Source organism: Momordica charantia (assembly GCF_013281855.1).
Source record: "Momordica charantia cultivar OHB3-1 chromosome 9 unlocalized genomic scaffold, Mcharantia_2.0 BLBB01000009.1, whole genome shotgun sequence".
Taxonomy (NCBI): Eukaryota; Viridiplantae; Streptophyta; class Magnoliopsida; order Cucurbitales; family Cucurbitaceae; genus Momordica; species Momordica charantia.
Window position 1 is genome coordinate 4803903 of NW_028275167.1, and position 23349 is coordinate 4827251.

The 23349-nt window shown below is 32.7% G+C and overlaps 2 protein-coding genes and 1 long non-coding RNA gene across 3 annotated transcripts; 2 read left to right on the forward strand and 1 right to left on the reverse strand.

Moving 5' to 3' along the window:
- The first annotated feature begins 9286 nt into the window (after nucleotides 1-9286).
- Nucleotides 9287-13287, forward strand: LOC111020515 (stachyose synthase). Its single transcript, XM_022297204.2, has 4 exons — nucleotides 9287-10774; nucleotides 11316-11493; nucleotides 11671-12038; nucleotides 12486-13287. Exons 1-4 carry the CDS (start codon nucleotides 9287-9289, stop codon nucleotides 13047-13049), a joined length of 2598 nt encoding a protein of 865 aa, XP_022152896.1. The 3' UTR covers nucleotides 13050-13287.
- A 6555-nt stretch (nucleotides 13288-19842) lies between these two features.
- On the reverse strand, nucleotides 19843-23341 carry LOC111016796 (stachyose synthase-like). The gene is made up of 4 exons (XM_022292321.2): nucleotides 21595-23341; nucleotides 21318-21495; nucleotides 20813-21180; nucleotides 19843-20617 (listed from the first exon to the last, which is right to left on the reverse strand). Exons 1-4 carry the CDS (start codon nucleotides 23074-23076, stop codon nucleotides 20054-20056), a joined length of 2592 nt encoding a protein of 863 aa, XP_022148013.1. The 5' UTR covers nucleotides 23077-23341; the 3' UTR covers nucleotides 19843-20053.
- On the forward strand, nucleotides 20295-20871 carry LOC111016807 (uncharacterized). The gene is made up of 2 exons (XR_002602223.2): nucleotides 20295-20434; nucleotides 20535-20871. It is a non-coding gene; the product is annotated as an uncharacterized LOC111016807 (long non-coding RNA).
- Nucleotides 23342-23349: the final 8 nt, after the last annotated feature.

A 23349-nucleotide genomic window follows, 5' to 3' on the forward strand; every position in this document is an offset into this window, starting at 1 on the left:
TTATTTTTTTGAGTTGAAGAATAACGTGGGAGTTGTCAATATTTGTGGCAACAAAAAGTGGACAATATAATGTGGATATTGGTGGGTTGGGGATTTTGATTTTCTGACATTCATGAATCTCCAAGTTTTCAGTCAAAATTATTAGAGCCTTTTTTTTTTCCTTCCTCTTTTGGGGAAGAGATTTTCATATTTTGTGTGCATGCTTGGACATGTCTGGTTCATTAATTGTACGGATGAATGCAGTTTTATGATCAATCATTTTTGAACTTTGAATTTCTTTATCAGACAAATATGCATTATCCATTTTTTCTCTCATATATATTTGTTATTTCTTAAAATGTATATCGTGTGACTTATGCTAGTAGATTTTTATAATCCAGATCTGTTGTTTCGATTGAGCAACATTTTGACCATTGTAGGATTTGAACTTGAGATTTTAAGATAAGTGGTATCTCAAGGTGGCTAAATTCTATGTACAAATCTCTCTATGGTAGAGATTCTACAAATGATCTCTTTTAAATTTTAGGGGGAAATAATTGGAAGATAATGAATTCCCTCTCTTAAGCAAGAATTTAAAGATTGAGATTTTTCCGCAAGTGATAGTTTTGGGTGACCTGGGGTCTCCAGGAGTAACGTTGAGGTCTTGGATTCAAGTTACATGAGACGTAACTTCCACCAAAAGATAATTCGTACGGTATGGGGACAATGTGCATACCCCACAGGTATAGGGGCATAAAGGCTAAAGGACCATCGACTCCTGAGTGATTAAAAAATTTGGGATTTTAGCATGGTTTTGTATAATATTAATACTAGGGCAAAGGGTTTTCATTAGGTGGTGTTGGCCTAAATGGGCTAGAGAGACCTTCTAAAAAGGGGTCACATGTTACTCATCAATAAACTTAGAGAGAGTATGAGTGAGACTTTTATAATATTATGGGTTAATTATAGTATGAGTTGTTTTTAATTTTTTAGCTTTTGAGGATGGAGTGTAAAAAAAGGAAACATCATTGAACGAGGCGGTCGTTAACGGGCCATTTGTTTTCTGAAAATGTAGATGTCTGAAATTTTAGATGTTCGAAATTTAAGATAGCCACATTTGTGGAAAAATTTATTAGGATATCCAAGAATATTTGGATAACCACGTTTGTTTTGCCACATTTATTGGTGGAAAGATTGTAAATGTATGTAATGTTCCAAAAATGCCTCCTCATATAATTTATATATTAAATTTAATATTATTTGAATTCATATAAAAATTTAACTTTTATTAATTTAATATTATATTTTTATGTCAATTTTAGTTTATGTTTGGTGACTATTGAAAGAGTAAAATAAATAAAACATTGCAGACTAGATTTGAATTGAAATAAATTAAGATATTATACCATTTGACTAATATTTATTTTATATCTAAATGTAATCGGTAAATAAATTTGTATTTAGACATTTATCAATAAATTTGTGCATACATTTATTTTTAAAATAAAATAAAATAAATGAGAAATAAATATTATTGATGAAAAAATATTATAGAACAAAAATGACGAGAGGTAAAATTGTCAAAAGAATATGTCTTCAACACAGGAACCTTAAAAACCCATGTTACATGAGAGTATCTAAAATTGTTCATATGCTTCCCTTAAAGGCATCTAAAAATGCCTCGGTATCCAATATTCATATCAAACAAACGCGGGAATCTAGATGTTCATCCCATGGGAATATCAATTTCCCACGAAACAAACGACCCCTAAGTGGTGGCCTCTAATAACCGTTAGATGTAGATTCGAGAATCTTCAAATCACCTAATAACAACTCGACATATTTGAGGCAGTTTTTGTAATTTTTCTCTCATAATGGAACGATATAAAACTGTCAGCCACATTTCAATTATGTATTTAATGTCTCTAATCTATTAATTAGTTGCAAAATTGAAAGATTAAAGTCTTATAAGTCTGAATCTATTAGTTAAAAATTTAGATATTTATTAAATATAAAATTAAAAGTTTAGAAATAAAAAAAATAGGTATAATTTTGGTCCAAATGACACCTAAAAGGTCAAAGAACATGCACGCACAGGCTTGTTCAGCTGTCGTTTTATATTTGTCCATCATTTCATCAATTAAACGTTTCTATTATCAATAATAAAATAAGAAAATCAAAATAATTGCCTATTCTATTGCCTTTTTACTGTGACCAAGTATTATTCTACTTTTTTTTTTTTTTTGCAAAGGGTTATTCCACGTTTTATTTTATGTTCCATCACATAAAGTTTTAAAATTATATTATTCTAAAAAAAAAGTTGTAAATTATGTACGGCCAAAATTTATCTTTCATGTAATTTTTTAAGAATGTATGCACAATGTATTAGTCCTCAGTCTTGGCACTTGATCTTGTAGGTAGATTTTAATTTGATTCTTAATTTTGATCTTTAAATGTTTTAATTCTTTTTTGTTAGGTGCTTTGTTATAAAAAAAATTAAGGAAAAGTTGAATATTATTAAATTATGGTTTTAAATTTACATATTTGAACACATGCACGCGTGGTTATTGACACATAAATTTTAACTCATTTATCTTCAAAATTTGACGCATCCATCAACAAAATCCATTTTTTTTTCTCAAGCGGCATGTTCATGTATTCAAACATAGCAATAAGATTATAATAACTTAGGCATTTGAAAATTTTCCATATATTAAGGGTAGAATTGAAAATGTTAAAAAATTAAATACCATAATTGGCTAAGAGATTAGGAACCATTTGGTATAGTTATGACCTAAAGCGTGCACACATTTTCCTTTTTTTTAATCTTTTGGTAAATATGGATCTAACGGAAACAAGTTCATTATAATGTTTGCGCCAACTTGAACATAGCTAAACTAGTTTTGGTTCTTATCATTGACCAAAAGGTCGCGAGTTCGAATCCCCAACTCATTTGGTTGTACTAAAAAATAATTTTTGCACTTAATTTAGTACTAATTAATTATAGATATAACCTTAATTAAAGTCCACGTGGGCTCTTGACTTTATTTGATGGATAATGTGGTTGATCACATGGGAAGAACACCAATACATATGAAATGTAAATGAAAATGAAAATAAATTTAGGGAAATTTATTTATTTGTACTTTATGGACATGTGAATTTTAATCATGTAATTGAATGATTCATGCTTCGTTCTATTTTTTCATTTATTTAAAAATAAATATGAATCTGTTTGATAATTTTGTGTAGATGATTTTCATCCCACATGCTTAGTAGTTAGCACGACTCTTAAAGATCGACCTAAATCATGTTGTATCATGTGGCTGTCACATGACGGTTCAAGTGAGATGTTCATCGTTCATATATTTATTTTTGATATATCTAGATATAATCTTGTAAAAAAACTAAAAATAAAAGTTATTTGACATCAATTGAGATAAATATTTTAGACAGATATAATTGAAATTGAAAAAAAAATGTGGCACATCTTATTTTCCGAATTTAGTTAAGTAAAATTTCTCCAAAATTTTTTTGTTTGTGTTTCCATTTACTTCTAATTTCTAAATATAGTAAATTTAAAAAATTACTTTTAAATTCAATTTCAGTTTTTCCCCTGATAATTACCTTCAAAAATTATTTTACCAAATATTTTTTAGTTTAAAAATTAAAACTATTACTAAACATATCTCTAAGCTAAAACATTTTGAAGCAGGACCCATAATTTAGGGATAAGTAGCTCGGGTTTCAAATTACAAAAATAACTTAACTATTAAAGAATTTACATTATTGTCAAAAGGTTGCCTTTTATAGACGGAATCCATTACAAAATTACAAATTTATCCTCTATAATATAAATTTAATAAAAATATAAAAAAATAAAAAACGACCACCATCGACAGAATCTCCAATTTTCACACAGGCAAAGCACCCAAGCGTCGACTCGACCGCAAAAGTTTAAAGTTTTTACTTTTTTTTTTTCCTTCTCTCTTTTTTTGTTAAGAAAAAAGTCATGTCACCAAAGTTATACACTAATATTTTAGTACGAAAAACTCCAAATTTTATAGAGTATATGTTGGGTACATATATTAGTTGGGTATAGTTAATATGTATGTTTACCCTACTCTAAATTAGAAGATTATATAATATATTGGGATATATTACTATCACACCGATAAAAAGAACATGTATTATATAACCTAATAATTTAATATATACGAATAAAAAGTATATATTATATAACCTTTTGAAGAAGTATATGTTTTTCATATTATTATACAATAGTGGTGAGAATATATTATATAACATAATAGTATATACTAATAAAAAGTTTGTATTATATAACCATATCATACCATTGGAAAAAAAAAGAGGCGTGGAAAAAAAATAATAGGGAGAGAGATTTTTCAAAGGAATGATTTAACATTAATTGTGACATGAGAAAAATATGAGATTTTTAAAGTTGGGTAGAGATTTGAAATCTAAATATGAAAAAAAAAAAAGTGGAGTAAGAAATCAAATCTAACAATTTAAATAAAAAACAAATCAAATTGAATAAAAAAGTAATAATTGAGGGTAATCTTTGAAATTAATAAAAATTTAAAATGCAGGAATCCAAGTATGTAAAAATTTGAAAAACCAAAGTCATTTCTGAAATAATATGACCCATTTCTCCATAATTTAAAATGAAATAGTATGAACTTGGGCTGGATCTCTCAGGCCCATTGGCCCAACATCCAAAAAGAGCCCAAATTTGATTTTTTTTTATTTTTTTTTTACCTTTTTTCCATATTTCTATAATCTACACTTTTGACTGTAGATCTCAAAATTATAACTAATATTTATGAACAAAAAAAATATAAATACCTCCTCTTTACATCTCAATTCTGGATACAGCTTTCTTTCATCCCTTAAAATTTTTTACTAAAATTTAGGAAACTTTTCAATCTTTCACCTCTTTATTTAGTTGAGTGAAACAAATTTACCATTCAAATTTTAATTTTATCGTATTGAATCATAAATTTAAATAAATAGTGAAACTAATACCTTCAATTAACTGAATTACTTATGGATGTGTATGAGCTCGACAAAGGCAATTTTGTGGGCGCTAATTTTTATAGTTGCGTTGAACGTTTGTTTTTAACAATATTCGGACATTTTCATATCGAGTTTAATATTTTTTCTGAATTTTTTTTAATTAATTGCATTTTACCTAATCTAATCCTCCTCTTTATATATATTAAAAAAAAAGTGAGTTGGGGCGGAGAATAGGGAATAGAGACTCGTTTCCATCCCCGTTTAGGTGACGGGGAAAGAAACTTCCCCAATCCCTACCCCTTTAGGCGGGAAAAATGAATATTCCAAACTAAAATGATCTGTTTTTAAAAATTCAAAAATCAAAATAGACTCTCGAAAGTAGAGACACTAAAACAAACAGAACTCTGACAAAATGAATGCTGAAAGCACAAGACCTAAAATACTAGTATTTAAACCTTAAAAAAACATATAACATTTTACCATTTTGAATGATATGTTTTTTCTTTCTTTGGTTCAACTTTGGGAAAATAAAAGAAGAAAAAAAGGTGGTGACTTGTGTAAGAATATATTGTTGTTTGCTTTTTTGGGTATTGATTCAGTTCAACTTTTTCTTACAATGCATTTTCAAATCACGACATAAATCTTTTCACTTTTATTTTTTAATTGTCATTTTGTTAAAAGAAAATACATTGGAATACTCAACAATTGTAAGTTTCATATCTCTTCTAATTTCTTTTTCAACATTTAGATCTATATATTAGTTTTAATAATAATTTAGCACTTTAAGAAAAGTAACAATTCAATATTTATCATTAAAAATCTTGTTGTAACCGAAACATGTGAATAGAAAAACAAAATTTTGAATTACCTTTGATTTTAGAAAAACTTAACCATTACCTTCCTAGAAATATAAACAACAAATAGTTTTAACTTATAAAAGTAAAAATAAGTTAAATTTATAGGTTTGTACCTACAATTTTAGACTTGTACCTATTTACTCTCTGTATTTTAAAACGTTTCTAATAAGTCCACGCTTCGAAGATTACAACCATATGGACAAAATGGTATAAGTTCGAAAGTTTTCAAATGTTTGTTTTGACCCGTGTACTTTTAAAAAGGAACCAACTTGGTTCGTATTTGTAGGATTTTTTTTTTTAAGTTGAATTATAATACACAGTAAAAATCTTCTAATACAAATTTATGACTACATTTCAAGAATTGTACTGAGTGAAGTGTCACGCTAAAACTATGATAAAAATAAATTACATAAAATGGAAATCTTTTAAAACAAATTTATGGCTACATTTCGAGAAATTTATTGAATGAAGTGTCAAGCTAAAATTATGATAAAAAAGATAAGATAAAATGAAAATGAAATGACCAAAATGGTCACTTTTGAAAAGTATGAGAATCAAAACTAAAATCAACCAAAGATTTAATGTACAGTGACCAAAACAGTATTTAAATATAAACATTTTAAAATATATAGAAACTATATAGACACAGTCTTAAAAGTTGAAGGGCCGAACTTGTAATTTAATCCGAATCAAAATATCATGGTGTATTTTAATCCAAAGTATATTCGAAATAGAATGAAATATTTAATAAAAATTCAAAAGTTATTCCCAACTATATACAATATAATATGTATTTAAGATTCCTAAAGAATATATATGATTTTTCTTTTCGAAAGATGAAATCTTGTGGAAGAAGACAGTATACATTTTCCCAAGTAATTTGAAAATGATGGGAATTCTCGTTACATGCATAAGAATAGTATGTTGCAAAATAAAATAATATATTAATTAATTTAAACTACAGACAATGGTTCTTCAGTAAATAAGTGGGTGAGGATTCAAATACATGACATCGTAACAAAACTATGCTTGTTTCAGCATAATTCTACTAAATTAAATGTACAATTATTGATGCATCCATTATATTTAATGTGTCAACAAATATATATATATATTTTGTTAAATTATAAATTCAGTCCCTTAACTTTAAAGTTTGTGATTAATAAGTCATTTGAACTTTCAATTTTATATATGATACGTTTCTAAACTTTTAAAAGTGTAATATATTCCTAAACGTCAAATAGATATATTTATGAATTTTCAATTTTGTGTTTAGTAGTATTTCACTTATTCGACATTTTGTAAATTCTATGAATCTATCAAACTTAAAATTAAAAGTTTAGGATTCTATTGTACTCAAAATTCAATTTTATGTCTAATAGAGTTGTTAGTTTCAAAAAATGTTAAATAGGTCTAGAACTTATTAGGTATACAATTAAAAGTTCAGAGACTTATTGAGTATTTTTAAAATTTAAGAACTTACTGCACGCAAAAATTAAAGTTTAGGAACCTATTAAACATTTTGTAAAGTTCATGAATCTATTCAACACAAATTTGAAAGTTCAAAGGACTAAACTTGTAATATATATTTTTTTAATATTTACACATATATATAATCATAAATATTACATCCAAAATAATGGTAATCGTTTATGACGTTAGGTTTTCTGTCTTTTTCAATAATAATTGATGAATGATCTAAATGAATAATCACAAATGACAAACCAATGAGAATCACACTAAAAATGTAACATTTTTATCAAGGAAGAAGAGATACTTTCACATATTCTTAGCTCAAAATGGCAAAGTTGAGGAGATAAAAAGGTTACTTTTTTAAAGTTACCCAAGAACAAATTCCAATGGAGATTATGGGGGCATGTAGATGTAGTTCAGAGATCTCGAACATATAACCATATATGTTTTTTATAATCGAGAGTCGGAGCTTTGCTTCTTTACGCTTAGGGGCACCTGTGCCCATTCTAAGGCCAAGTTGGAAAACGTCAAGGGTCTTTGATATAAAGCTCATTGAAAGGTTCGAACTTAAAATTTTTAAGTTAGTATGACTAAGAGACTCCAAGTCCTTTCCAATCGACCTACCTCTAGAGACTAACATGTAGGTATATTGATATATAAAATGATAGCTACATTCAAGATCCATTTGGTAATGTTTCTGTTTTTTTTTTTCAAATTAGAAATATAAGTATTTAGTAACTATTCATGTTTTTTTTGTTTCTCATCTTTTGGGATTGTTTCTAAAATTGTACGGAAGTTGGAAACAAAAAATAAATAAATCAAAGAACCGTTGGTAACATTCTCGTTTATTGTTTCTAATTTTATTGAGAAACTTAAGCATTTGCAACTATTCATGTTTCTTATTTCTCATTTTTTAAAGACATTCTCTAAAATTGTATAGAAATTTTGAAAAAAATACAAATTTCTTATTTATTCTTCCTGTTTACAACAAAATCAAGTTTCCATCTTTCTTTTAAATAAAAAAAATGAAAAACAATAAATAGTTAGCACATGCAATTATGTTTTTCTTTATTAAAAATAGAAGAAACGAGAACATCATCAAATGGGTCCGATGTTTCCTATTTTTCTTTTTCTTGTTTCGAATTTTTTTAAAACATAAAGACATTATTTTATTATTTTTTTTGCTTATAAAATGATAAACATTTCAAAAAAAATAAATAAAACGTCAAAATGTTGAATATTTTATTAAAAAATTAATTTCCATATAAAATTTTACTTTATTTCACCTCAAATGGGTGGAAAACAAGAAACAAGAAAGGATTATCAAAATGATTGAAAAAATAAATTACAAGAAACAAGAAGTAATTACATTATATTTTTCTTTATTAAACAAAAAAAAAATGAGAAATGACATCGTTACCAAAAGACCCTCTTTACGTGGAATAAATTCTAAAATATTTAATCAATTTTTTTTCACTTTTTATTCCATCCACCTTATCCTTTGAATGTTTCATCTTTTGGGTTCGAATAAATTCGAAGTCTGATGTCTCCATTATCAGGTGGCAAATTTTGGCCTATAATCAATCAATATAAGATCCTCTCTGTTTACCACTCTATATTCTTCATAAACTAATAATTCCCTCATCTTATTTCTCATTAAGATTTATGCATTACAAAAGTTTTCACCTTTAAACTTCTAATAACTTCCTTGATCCTACTTTTTGCAGCTATTTGTCAACTACCTTCTTCCTCCTTCAATCTTCTCCCTATAAATTTTTGTGATGATTTGCTTGGTTTCTCTACAGCACTCATCAAGTTTTTAAACTTGCTCCATAAACCATTCTTCTCTAACTTTCTTTGTTGAGTCTTATCATTCTGCCTACTTCATTTTACAAGTGTCTATCTTTTCGTTTGTCTAAGATCTCTGTTTACCATCTGCAATGGCACCTCCAAATGACCCAGTCACCTTGATCTCTTCATTTCACAAATCTGAGACTTTGGAAAACTATATTGATTGTTCAAAGGGAAAGATCAGTGTTGAAGGAGTTCCGTTGCTGTCGGAAGTCCCGAGCAATGTCTTTTTCAGCCCCTTCTCTTCGATATTTCGAACCTCTGATGCACCACTTCCTTTGCTCCAAAGAGTGCATGGTCTGTCCCGTAAGGGGGGGTTTCTCGGTTTCGAACAAATGCAGCCTTCTGATAGGTTAATGAATTCTTTGGGAAAGTTTGAAGGTAGGGAGTTTGTGAGTGTCTTCAGGTTCAAAACATGGTGGTCGACCATGTGGATTGGGAACTCTGGGTCAGATTTACAAATGGAAACCCAATTGGTCATCTTGAATGTCCCTGAAATAAGGTCATATGTCGTTATCATACCCATTATAGAAGGCAGTTTCAGGTCTGCCCTTCATCCTGGGACTGATGGACATGTCTTAATTTGGGCAGAAAGTGGCTCAACTCAGGTAAAAGCATCGAGTTTTAATGCCATAGCCTACATTCATGTGTCTGATAACCCCTACAACTTAATGAAAGAAGCCTATGCTGCCATTAGAGTCCATTTAAATACTTTTAGACTCTTGGAAGAGAAGTCTGTCCCAAATCTGGCGGACAAATTTGGCTGGTGTACTTGGAATGCTTTTTTCTTAAATGTAGAACCTGTTGGAGTTTGGAATGGTGTGAATGATTTTGCTGAGGGTGGGATCTCATTGAGGTTTCTCATCATTGATGATGGCTGGCAAAGCATCAACATAGATGGTGAAGACCCGAATCGGGATATGAAAAATATTGTTTTGGGTGCGAGTCAGATGACTGCTAGGCTCTACAAGTTCGAAGAGTGCGACAAGTTCAAGAAGTACAAAGGTGGGACTTTGTTGGGTCCAAACCCCCCACCATTCGATCCAAAGAAGCCGAAGCTGTTGATCTCAAAGTCGATCGAGCTTGATCGTGCTGAAAAAGATAGAGACAATGCCATTCAATCTGGAGTCACTGATGTGTCTAAGTTTGAAGCCAAAGTTCAGAAACTGAAGCAAGAGATGATTGATATGTTTGGAAAAGAAGAAGGAGGAGAAGAAAGCAGTGCTGTGAGCAATGATTGTGAAAGCCGTTCTTACACGGCTGATAACTTTGGAATGAAGGCTTTCACAAGGGACTTGAGGACAAAATTCAAAGGTTTGGATGATATATATGTTTGGCATGCTCTTGCTGGTGCCTGGGGTGGTGTAAGGCCTGGCTCTACCCATCTGAGTTCAAAGATAATTCCCTGCAAGCCCTCTCCTGGACTTGATGGGACGATGACGGATCTTGCTGTTGTGAAGATCATGGAAGGAAAAATTGGACTCGTTCATCCCGATCAAGCCTACGATTTGTTCGATTCCATGCATTCCTACCTTTCCAAAGTTGGGATCACAGGAGTTAAAGTTGATGTAATACATGTAAGTTGCTCTAAAACAAAAATTTCAGTTTTTTTTTTTTCCTTTTTTTTGGTAAAATTACAATATAGTTTATGTCTGATAAGTTCCTAAAATTTAAAAATTGTTTTCTAGGTTTTCAAACTTTCAATATTATGTCTGACAGGTTCTGAACTTTGAAAAGTATCAAGTAGGTGTCCGAACCTTCAATGTTGAGTCTGATAGGTCTCTGACCTATTAGACATTCTTTAAAATTCATAGGCCTATTACACGCAACATTGAACGTTTAGGAACTTACTAAATAGTATTTAAAGTTAAAAGACGAATTAGACCTAATATTAAAAGTTCAAAGATCTATTAGATACTTTAAGTTCAAGAACCTATTAGGTATAACCCTAAAAGGTTTAAGAACCTATTAGGTATAACCCTAAAAAGTTTAAGAACCTATTAGGTATAACCCTACAAGTTTAGGGACTGAAATTGTAATTAACTTTTTTCCCGTCTAACTTAGCTTTATAAATAACTAATCTATCAACATTTTTGTCATATTGTTTGTTCAATATAGACTCTAGAATATGTCTCAGAGGAATATGGAGGAAGAGTTGATCTTGCAAAGGCCTATTATAACGGTCTCACCAACTCTATTATAAAGAACTTCAAAGGGACTAACCTTATCTCCAGCATGCAACAATGCAACGATTTCTTCTTCCTTGGAACAAAGCAAAACGCCATAGGAAGAGTCAGTAAGAATCTCAACTTTTTCCTCTCTCTGTTCTCTGGTCATTTGAAGTTCACAGGAGAGTTAGCCAAAACGAGAAAGAAAGAACAAGAGAGAGAAGCATTTGCATCAAAACTTGTTAATAACAAAGAAAAATTCTAAACACAAAGTTTGACCACTGCTAATATGTTTTGTGGAGCAGGTGATGATTTTTGGTTCCACGATCCACAAGGAGATCCCATGGGTGTTTACTGGTTACAAGGTGTTCATATGGTTCATTGTGCATACAACAGTATGTGGATGGGGCAGTTCATACAGCCTGATTGGGACATGTTCCAATCAGACCATCAGTGTGCCAAATTCCATGCAGGATCAAGAGCCATTTGTGGGGGTCCTGTATATGTGAGTGATTCAGTGGGAGGCCATGATTTTGATCTCATAAAGAAGCTTGCATATCCTGATGGAACAATTCCCAGGTGCCAGCATTTCGCGCTCCCCACTAGAGATTGCCTCTTCAAGAATCCTATTTTTGACAACAAAACTGTTCTCAAGATTTGGAACCTTAACAAGGTACTCCCTGGTTTTATCTTTTTGGTGTTCATGCTTTCATTTAATTAATAATTGAAGACCTTTAGTTTATAATCTGTAATGACTTAGTTTATTTTTTTCATAACGACTTAGTCCACAAAAGTTTAGTAGGTAACCATTATAAATCCAGATAGTTGAGAATTTATAACAATGGCTGCTGTTAAATATTGAGTTAAGGTACAACAGAGGTTTGACATGACAACCACTTAGATAACAGGTGTACAAAAACAAAGGTTATGTGTGCTAAAAAAATGACACTATCTAGGTGGTTGCCACGTCAACCCAGGTTAAGCCTTAAAAATATTTTAATGATAGGGACTAAATCGAATACAAATTTTAAACTATAAAAGATTTAAATATTACTTCAAATGGAACGAGATCACATGTCCTTTTTAACCTTTTAACTACTTGGTGGGAATTCAATTACAGTATGGAGGAATTATTGGTGCTTTCAACTGCCAAGGAGCTGGTTGGGACCCTAAAGAGCAGAGAATCAAAGGGCATCCAGAATGCTACAACCCAATGTCCACCACAGTACATGTCAATGATGTGGAATGGAACCAAAAACCAGAAGCAGCCCCAATGGGGAATTTCGTCGAATACATTGTGTACCTGAACCAAGCCGAGCAGATTCTCCACACGACCCCAAAATCCGAGCCGCTAAAAGTGACCCTTCAACCATCCACATTCGAGCTCTTCAGCTTCATACCCCTCCGAAAGATTGGCTCCAGCATCAAATTCGCCCCAATCGGCCTCACGAACATGTTCAACAGCTCCGGCACAATCCAGCACTTGAAGTATAACGAAAATGGAGTGGAGCTGAAGGTGAAAGGAGGAGGAAGCTTCTTGGCCTACTCGAGCGGATCACCGAAGAAATGCGTTTCGAACGGAACGGAGGTGGAATTCGAATGGGATTCCCAGGGAAAACTAGGGTTTGATCTTCCAGGGAATGAAGAAGCCGGTGGAGTTTCTAATTTGGATATTTTCTTCTGAAAATTTTATCTGAAGTTATTATTTTCTCCTGCAAGTGACATGTTTGCTGGGCACAGCCATGTCAATCTATATCTCCAACGGAAGAAATTTTATCTCCCTATCTTATCCTTTAATTTTAAATACTTTTCTTATTATGTTGATGGCAATTCTGTCTGTCACTCCTTACTCATTTTTCTTATATATAATTTATGTATTAATAAACGAAGTCATTCAATGTGGCGATGAACGCTACACAGCTTATCGACCCACTAAGAAAAGTAACTGAAAAGCAACCGTAAATCATTTATATTCTAATAAATATAATCATCTTCATCGTGATATAATTATTTTTTAAAATGTCCCATTTCAAAAAAGAAGAAATTAATATATATATATATATATATATATATATCAAACGAAAAGAAAGTTGAGAGAAAATGGGAGAAGAAGAACCAAAGAAAAATCCACGAAAAAAAACGTGTCATTAATCTTTCTAATTTTGTTCGTTCTTCATTTTTATTTTGCATGTCATCAGATGAGACAATTATTTAACTCGAGAGAAATTTTTTTAAGTGATTTATAAAGTTTTATAAGTTGTGATGAGGTAAGTGGGAAAAGATAGATATTGAATATTAATGAAACATTTTCCATCAAAACTATCGGCTTTAGTATCAATATTTATCTTTTTAGATCATGTGTATTTTAAAGATTACTGTTTCACTCTATTAAGATCGGTTTTAGAAACATTTAAATATGGATTCCTTAGCACTCATCTTTAAGATATTTTTTTTAAATATCATTTTTTTTGTTAAAAATCTAGTGGTGGTCATCCAAAAGGTGGTAGTGAACGACATCGATAAACATGTTTCTAAAGGAGCTATATTAAATAAGGAAATCTATTTATACATCAGATCAAACGAAAATAATATGCATGAGATGCATTTCAAAAATTAATTTACAAATTATACAAAATTTAAGTATTACATTTTATATGTTAGTGGTTGGAGATAGAAAGAGGGTGAGAAAATTAAAGAAATTTAGAGGGGTGGAATAAAAAGAGTTTTGTATCTGAATGATAAAATTGTTCTAAATAAATAGTAATAAAATGACAAATTACCCGTGCATCGTGTTGACTAGTTAAATAAATGGACGGTGATTTCAATTTATTATAGATTTTAATAGATTATTATTTTAGCACCTATTTGGGACGTTATATATATATTTTTTCAATCTAAATTAATACATTCTTCTTATGATATATAAAAAAATATATCTTTATTATGGAACTAGGTATGATATATATATGTGTCTATATATAAAAGTTTTAATAAGCTATTACTATTTTTTTATGTGGGCACGTGGGGTTGCTTTTTTCGTGTTATTAGCTATATAATATAATTTTTTTCGTGTTATTATGTTTTGCAAATGAATAAAACAATTATAGCTAATAATAATGAGTAAAAAGTTAATTAACCAAAAAAAAAAAAGCCTGAAAGGCTAATTCAAACACGACAGTCAATGAACACAGTGCTTTTCATGGGATAATTCCTAGAGTAGAATTTTTTGTGCTTCGTGTGACCTAAGGACACCGTCTTAATACTGCCTTAATACTTTTCATGGGGCACTTCCTAGAGTAGAATTTCTAAGGACATCGCCTTAGTACAACCTCTCCACTACACACCTATGGTTCTTTCATAAAGTTAGTACAAAAATACATCATCCCAACCCTTCCAACTCTGGTTGGCCGAGTGTCGACACAACACAACACGTACACACGCAAAGCCAATCGTACGGGAACCTCATCTCAACCTTTATATACAAATTGCATATACAGGATACAAGAGACTCGACTCCAACTCCCTAGTTGAAGTCTTCCATCAAGAATGGATATTGATGGACAACGCTCCCTCTCATAAGGAACTCGGCGCTCCTAGAGGAACAATACCTCCCCTAGGGAACCTATACTCTCTCGTGCCACCTGGGCTACAATTGGACATTCTAAGACCAAATACGATCTAATCGGATTGGATTGGATGCTTGAACATTCCTCAAACTCTCCATTTTATAGGCAAACATGATGCTAAAATTAGAGCTACTTAATTTTGCTCTAATTTTAGTGGAGTCCACTCCAAGCTTTAACCCAGTTCCCCACTGCATGGAGGGTGGAGAGAATGGTGGAATTTAGTCTAAATTTAGCCACTCGGTCGGGCCACTCTCCCACTAAGTCCATCATCCACCCTTTTAGGAATGTGGGACACCAACTCTCCTCTTGTGTAATGCGTATAAGAAGTCCACCAATGCCTTAGCAGTGGATGTCGTACACCAGCATGCTCGAATGCCTTTGAATGTTCTTGTGTGCGCTGCCCTTGCACACCGTCGCGTGCATGCCTGTGCACTTGTCGCCCGCGCACGTGCTCGTATGGCCGCACGCCTTCTGCGTGTGCCCGTACGCCACACCCGTTGCACATGTTTGATGGTGCACACCCACCTACGTTTGCTTGTCGTCTCTTGTGCCGCTCGCCTGCGTACCCGCCTGCATGCATACATGTCGTGCACTCGTGCGCGCCCACCTACGCGCACCTATGCTTGGCTCTCACGACTTAGCCTCATGCTAAGCTACCGCCTGCATGTATGGTGACACTAGCCGCCCAATAGCGCATCTGTACGTGCTCCACGTCCTGCTTGCTCGTACTGGTTGCTACACTACCTTGCTCCGTCATTGAGTGTACCGTCTGACAACACTCTGACATTGGCTCGTGTAAGACTCGCCGAACCATGTCGCATGCTCAAAATCGAGGTCTAGACTCTAAGTCAACCACACTAACAAATTTTATTAGTAATCAACTGCTTCTTTGAATATTAGTGGAGATTAATAAATTGATAGATTGGAGATGATAATTACATGAAGAGATTCATTTTATAAAATTTACGCTTTAATCTTAAAAAAGTAGAAAAATAGTTGATTTGAGGATTTAAAATCCCTAAATTTATGCACATTTTTATTTTCCTAAAAAAAATTTCCCAAAATTTTAGTTATCTCTTCCTCTTCTTCATCCATCTTATTTTTTCTTCTTTCGTTTTTCACCATTGTTTCTGGCACACCGTCTCCTCGTTTTCTTAGTGTTCTCTGTTTTATGTTGTTACCGTCTCCGGTAGCCCATTTTTCATTTTTGTGTTTTCGTTTTTCACCATTGTTTTCAGTGGCCTGTTTTCTGTCCTTTACATTTTAAATATTCTAGGTTTGTTTTTTATTTCTGATTTTGGGTGTTCGATTTTAATTATTTAAAAAGTATTTGATGGTCATGTCGTATAAATTTGATTATGTAGGTTATTTGCTTTGTTTGTTAATTGTAAAGGGATGTAACTGGTTCATATATAAGTTATAATATATATTTCCATATAAGTGTATGTTATAATGGTCGTAGTTTATACTCGGATATAGTTTATATCTCCATATAAATGAAAATGTAGGCGATAAACAAATATATATATATATATATATATATATATATATATGCAAGATAGAAACGAAAAGGACGAAGCTGCAGTATTCCATTGTCGTCTTACCTCATCATGCCGACAAGTTACTCTCGTAAAATGTAGTGCTCTCCAACGAATATTAGTGAGATTGAGCCAAATACTGCATTTGAAATGCAGTGAAATTGAATAAAAATTGGAACAAAATAAAAACCTATTTTGTAATAAATTTCATTCTAGAATATATTATGGAGTAAATTAGGATGTGATGAGAATAACTGATTTGGGTCCCACAATAGTTTAACGTTTACCTAATCAAATTTGGAACATTAAATCTTTTAAATTTAAATAAAAAAAACTAATTATAATAAATATAAATGCTAAATTTGGTATTTGGGAAAAGTTTAAAGACATAAATCTAAAACGGTAAAATTTGTAAACATTAGACATATGTGAAAATAAGTTTTCAAAACAATGGTCAAAAACATTATCTCTACTTTATTTTCATTTTAAAAACCTACATGGTGCCCATGCAAGTTGGCCATTTCTTTGTGTGTGCGTCCAGGTGGTTGTCTCTTCCACAATTTAAAATTAAAAAAAAAATTAAACGTGGCGCTCACGTCATTAAGTCGTCTCTAATACTAATATGTTTTGGTCGTCTTTTCAAGAGATGAACATCTATTTTCCAAGTATTACTCTTGGAAATAGTTTGGCTAATGATATATTCTTGTAATGAGTTTTAAACAGACCATTACTAAGAAAATCCGAGAATATGGAGCCAAACTAAGAATGAAATATTTTTTTATTCCTTTTCAACGGGAACAAACTTTTTCGAATTTATTTTTCCTTTGTTTTAGTTGGGGAAATTGAGATTTTTGTCCCTCCCCTTAATTCAATTTGGACTTTTGACCCATTTCTAAAATCTCTTATTCATGACCACCCTCTCCCAATTTTTATTTTATTTTTAATTTTTAACTCCTAAAATTACCAAATAATAATAATAATAATAATAATAATAATAATAAATTTCTTCACAATTTTTGAAATATTAAATTTTTAATGGTTTAATATGGAAAATCGAATAATTAGGGCATAAGATTATAAATCTCCACATTTAATTTAGATTACATAAAATCTTGGCATTAAATGCTAAATATTGCATTAAATTGTAAGGGGCCGAGAATAAATGTTAAAAAATATATATATATTATTGGAGCTACGTGTATCCTGGCCCAGGATAGCACAATCCCAGACCGGGATAGAACAACAAGATTGGGATCGAACAATCGGACCAAGATTGCAGTATTTATATGCTTACTACAATCCCGATCCGGCATTGTCCTAACCTGGTTCGGGATAATGCTATCCCGGGCTAGGATACATGCCGTCCCGGTTTTTTTTTTAATATTTAGACATTTATCATGCAAAATTTTTTTATATGGACGCCAATAATCCACCAGAATTTAGTTATTTGAGGATTTGTGTGGATTCAATTTACTTATTGGTTTTTTTTTGGACAGTTGGTTTTCAATTCATAATTGATTTTTAAATTTTAAATTAAAAAGAGGTAAGAGATGGGTGGAGGAAAGAGAATTTTACTTAGAAAGAAACAAAGATATTTTGATAATTTTACAAAGGTAAAAAGTGGAAAAGAGTAATAATTTAGAATGGAGGGGTCACAAATTAGATTTTTCTAGATTGGGTAAAAAATCCAAATGGATTCTTGCATCCGTCAAAAACCCTAATTTCCTTTTAGATTCTATATCCCTTTTGAATTTTTTGGTTTTTCCATCTATTAGAAATAGATGGGTTGTTTGATAGATGTGCACAAACAGAGAGTCGTGAGAAATTCTTCAAAAAGAGATCGAGAGCTTAAAAGCTCAATACTTGTTATTTCTGATAGAGTTTGAAATACTTGTAGGGTGATTTGTGAGTGTTTTTTGTATGAGGGGAAACCGAGAGAAATTATTGTAAATAACTTTTAAACTCTCGAAAGATTCTTCTTGTTATTTTAGTAGAACCTACCATGGCAATAGAGAGAATTGAACGTAACCCACATTGACTGAACTAATATAAATTAAACGTTTAATTTTCTTCTTCCCGATCTTTATTTTTCGTTGTTGTTGTAAGTTTTAGATTGGTTTTATCTATTTCTGAAATTTGAATTTCGCTTTAATTGGAACAGAACCCGCTAACAAATATTATTTCCATTTGTGGTTGAAATAATCATTAGTTTGCTGCGTTATTTCTAGGCGAACATAACTATGGGACTCGGACGTAGTAGGTCCGGACGCCTAGCATGAAGCGGGAACATAACTATCATTTTCATGACCTTCAAAAGACCTCGAAGACTCAAGTTCTTCGAAGGATTTTTGGAATATAAGGATGACTTTGGACCTCAAAAATCTTCACATGTATATTAAGAAATTTACCAATTTATCCCTGGCCTTTCCTTTGCCCTTATCCGGCTTTCCAAATCTTGTTGTAACGTTGTTTTCTTCCACCAAGAATTTCTCTTTAATTAGCATCTTCTTTTTCTATTCACTCTCTTTTTGTCATGTTGAAAATTTGATTCTTTTAATTTTAATTTTTAGGTTTTTCCGAAAGAATAATAATATATTACTAACCATTTACATACAAGTTTTTTTAATATATTTTTTCCTTGCAATATCGTTCCAATTATGAGAATTCTAAAGCACAGGTCAACTATAGAATTGTTTTTGAATAACATTTTAAAGTGAGTAAAAAAAAATATAATATTGAAATGTTTTTTTCGAATCGAAATAATCCATCTCGTACGTCACATGATGAGTATGGTATTTTGTGTGAGATATTTGTTTGATCAAGAATGGTCGGGTGAGTAGTTGGACGAAACTTGTCCATATAAAATATTGTTGGTTCAACCTAATTTCACTAGTTACCTATATTTTTAAAATATGGTCAAACAAAATAATGTTAAGGTCAACGAAATAAAAAAAAAAGGAACAAAACACGGATCGTAACAGTCAAACAAATTTGTTTCTTCATTTATTATTATTATTATTATTATTTTTAACATGTTGGCTTTCTTCTCTTCTTAATTATTCTCACTATTATTTCATATTCTTTTCTTTCTTCCAATCAATAAAGTATATATTTAAACAAATAATGTCTGTTTCTTTTATTTTGATATTTTATTTATATTTATAATTTTATTTTAAAATAATTAAATTATTATTTTGACTCATTTAATCAATATTATTATTATTACATTTACTTGTTACCCCGTCTCATATTATTAAATTATTATCGCTCAGCTCATATTAGCGGTCTAAAAAAAGACAACGTACGATTTTGTAGAGAATATATATATATTTCATTGATACGATAATAGACACACATTACACACGACACGCTTGTGGAAAACTTTCATCCCCACGAGAGGATTGGAAAATTTCCCATTTTATTTTAGTTGACATGGCCATGCCCTAGCACACGTCACTTACACAAGACGACAAAAAGCATGATAAATAAATAAAAAAAAAAGGAAAAAACTTTAAATAAAATTTTCAGAAGATAATATCCAAATGAGAAACTCCACCGGCTTCTCCGTTCCATGGAAGATCAAGCCCTAGCTTTCCATCGGAGTTCCATTCGAATTCCACCTCCATTCCGTTCGAAACGCATTTCTTCGGCGATACATTCGAGTAAGCCAGGAAGCTTCCTCCTCCTTTCACCTTCAGCTCCACTCCCTTTTCGTTGTACTTCAAGTGCTGGATTGTGCCGGAGCTGTTGAACATGTTCGTGAGGCCGATGGGGGCGAATTTGATGCTGGAGCCAAGCTTCCGGAGGGGTATGAAGCTGAAGAGCTCGAATGTGGATGGTTGAAGGCTCGCTTTTAGCGGCTCGGATTTTGTGGTCGTGTGGAGAATCTGCTCGGCTTGACTCAGGTACACAATATATTCGACGAAATTCCCCATTGGGGCTGCTTCTGGTTTTTGGTCCCATTCCACATCACTGACATGTATTGTGGTGGACATTGGTTTGTAGCATTTTGGATGCCCTTTGATCCTTCGCTCTTTAGGGTCCCAACCAGCTCCTTGGCAGTTAAACGCTCCAATTACTCCTCCATACTGTAATTAAATTCAAAGGAGGTTAAATTACAAGATTCGATTCATGAACTTTTAGAATTGCGTTTAGTTCCTTTCTAGAAATTTTAGTAATTGGAAGAGTTTTTGTAATTTCTTTGGATGGGAAGCCTCCTCATCTTTTTGTCTGTTTCATCTCATCAAATGAAATGTTTCTTGTAAAAAAATAGTTATATGTACCTTGTTAAGGTTCCAAATCTTGAGAACAGTTTTGCCGTCAAATAGAGAATTTTTGAAGATGCAATCTCTAGTGGGGAGGGCAAAATGCTGGCACCTAGGAATAGTTCCATCGGGATACACAAGCTGCTTTATGAGATCAAAATTATGGCCACCCACTGAGTCACTCACATACACAGGACCCCCACAAATGGCTCTTGATCCTGCATGGAACTTGGCACATAGATGGTCTGATTGGAACATGTCCCAATCAGGCTGGATGATTTGTCCCATCCACATGCTGTTGTATGCACAATGGATCATATGAACACCTTGTAACCAGTAAATGCCCATGGGGTCACCATTTGGATCTTGGAACCAAAAATCATCACCTGTCCCACAAAACATAAGTTATAGTTAAGTTTTAATCCAAATATTTACATTTTTTGTTCTTTTGTTTCACTTTGGCCAACTCTTTTGTGAACCAAAGACAACAAAGAGAGAGACAGGAAAAAGTCGAAATTCTTACCAACTCTTCCTATGGAGTTTTGCTTTGTGCCAAGGAAGAAGAAATCATTGCATTGTTGCATACTAGAGAAAAGGCCAGTCCCTTTGAAGTTCTTGATAAGAGAGTTGGTCAGACCCTTATAATAGGCTTTTGCAAGATCAACTCTTCCTCCATATTCCTCTGAGACATACTCTAGAGTCTGAATTGAACAAACAATATGACAAATGGGTTGATAGTTAATTCTTCATTAACACTATGTCTGAAAGCGAACTGAAGGTTTTGTTTTAGAGAAACTTACATGCATCACATCAACTTTCACTCCTGTAATCCCGACTTTAGAAAGATATGAATGCATGGAATCAAAGAAATCGTCGGCTTGATTGGGATGAACGAGTCCGATGCTACCTTCAATGATCTTCACGACAGCGAGATCATCCATCGTGCCGTCGAGCCCGGGAGAGAGCTTGCAGGGAATTAAATTTGAATTTAGATGGGTAGCGCCTGGCCTTACACCACCCCAAGCACCAGCAAGAGCATGCCAAACAAATACATCGTCCAGACCTTTGAATTTAGTCTTCAAGTCCCTTGTGAAAGCCTTCATTCCGGAGTCAGCAGCCTTGCAAGAACCAGTTGAACAACCTTTGGTTACAGCACCACTTTCTTCATCTTCTTTCCCAAAAATATCATCCAACTCTTCCTTCAGCTTCTGAATTTTTATTTCAAACTTAGAGACATCATTGACTCCATATGCAATAGCCTCGTCTCTATCTCTCTTAGCATCCTCGATTTCGTCCGCCTTCTGGATCAGCAACTTCGGCCTCTTTGGATTGAAAGATGGAACATTTGGACCCAAAAAAGACCCTCCTTTGTACTTTTTGAACTTTTCACATTCTTCAAATTTGTAGAGCCTGGAAGTCATTTGAGTCCCACAAAGAACAAGATGTTTACCATCTTGATTCGGGTCTTCATCATCCATATTGATGCTTTGCCATCCATCATCGATGATGAGGAACCTCGGGGAGATGCCGCCTTCAGCAAAATCATTAAGACCATTCCAAATTCCAGTAGGGTCTACTGTTAAGTAGAAAGCATCCCAAGTGCACCAACCGAATTTGTCCACCAAATGTGTGACAGGCTTCTCTTCCAAGAGTCTAAAAGTGTTCAAATGGACTCTAATGGCAGCATAGGCCTCCTTCATTAAGTTGTAGGGGTTATTAGACACATGAACGTAGGCGATGGCATCAAAACTTGATTCTTTCACATGAGTTGATCCACTTTCAGCACAAATCAAGACCTGCCCATCAGCCCCAGGATAAAGGGCAGACCTGAAACTGCCTTCTATTATGGGTATGAAAACGACATATGACTTTATTTCAGGGACATTTAACATGACCCATTGAGTTTCCATTTGTATATCAGATCCAGAATTCCCAACCCACATGGTCGACCACCATGTTTTGAACCTGAAGATACTCACAAACTCCCTTCCCTTGAATTTTCCCAAAGAATTCATCAGCCTATCAGAAGGTCGTGTTTGATCGAAACCAAGGAATCCGCCCTTATGGGACAGGCCATCCACTCGTTGGAGCAATTGAAGTGGAGCATCCGAGGGTTGGCATATGGAAGAAAATGGGCTGAAAAAGACATTACTCGGGACCTCCGACAGCAGAGGAACACCTTTGACACTGATCTTCCCATTGGAAAAATCAATCAAGTTTTCCAAACTCTCAGATTTCAGACCAGAAGAGGTCAAGTTAGCTAGGTCATTTGGAGGTGCCATGTCAAACGGTTAACAGAGACCTTGGAAAGAAGGTAAACAAAGAAAAGGTTGCAACTTTGGGATAATTTCGAAGCCAAAAATATTCAGTCAACAAAACATACAATGAGAGTTAGAGAAGAAAGATTTGGAGAGAGAGCTCTAAAATTTGGTGGGTTCTATAAGGAAACTATGCAACCCATCAAAAAATTTATAGGGAGAAGGAAGAATGAAGAACGTGGTTGGAAAACAGTTGCACAAAGTCGAATCAAATAAGCTATCCAAATTAAAGGAGGA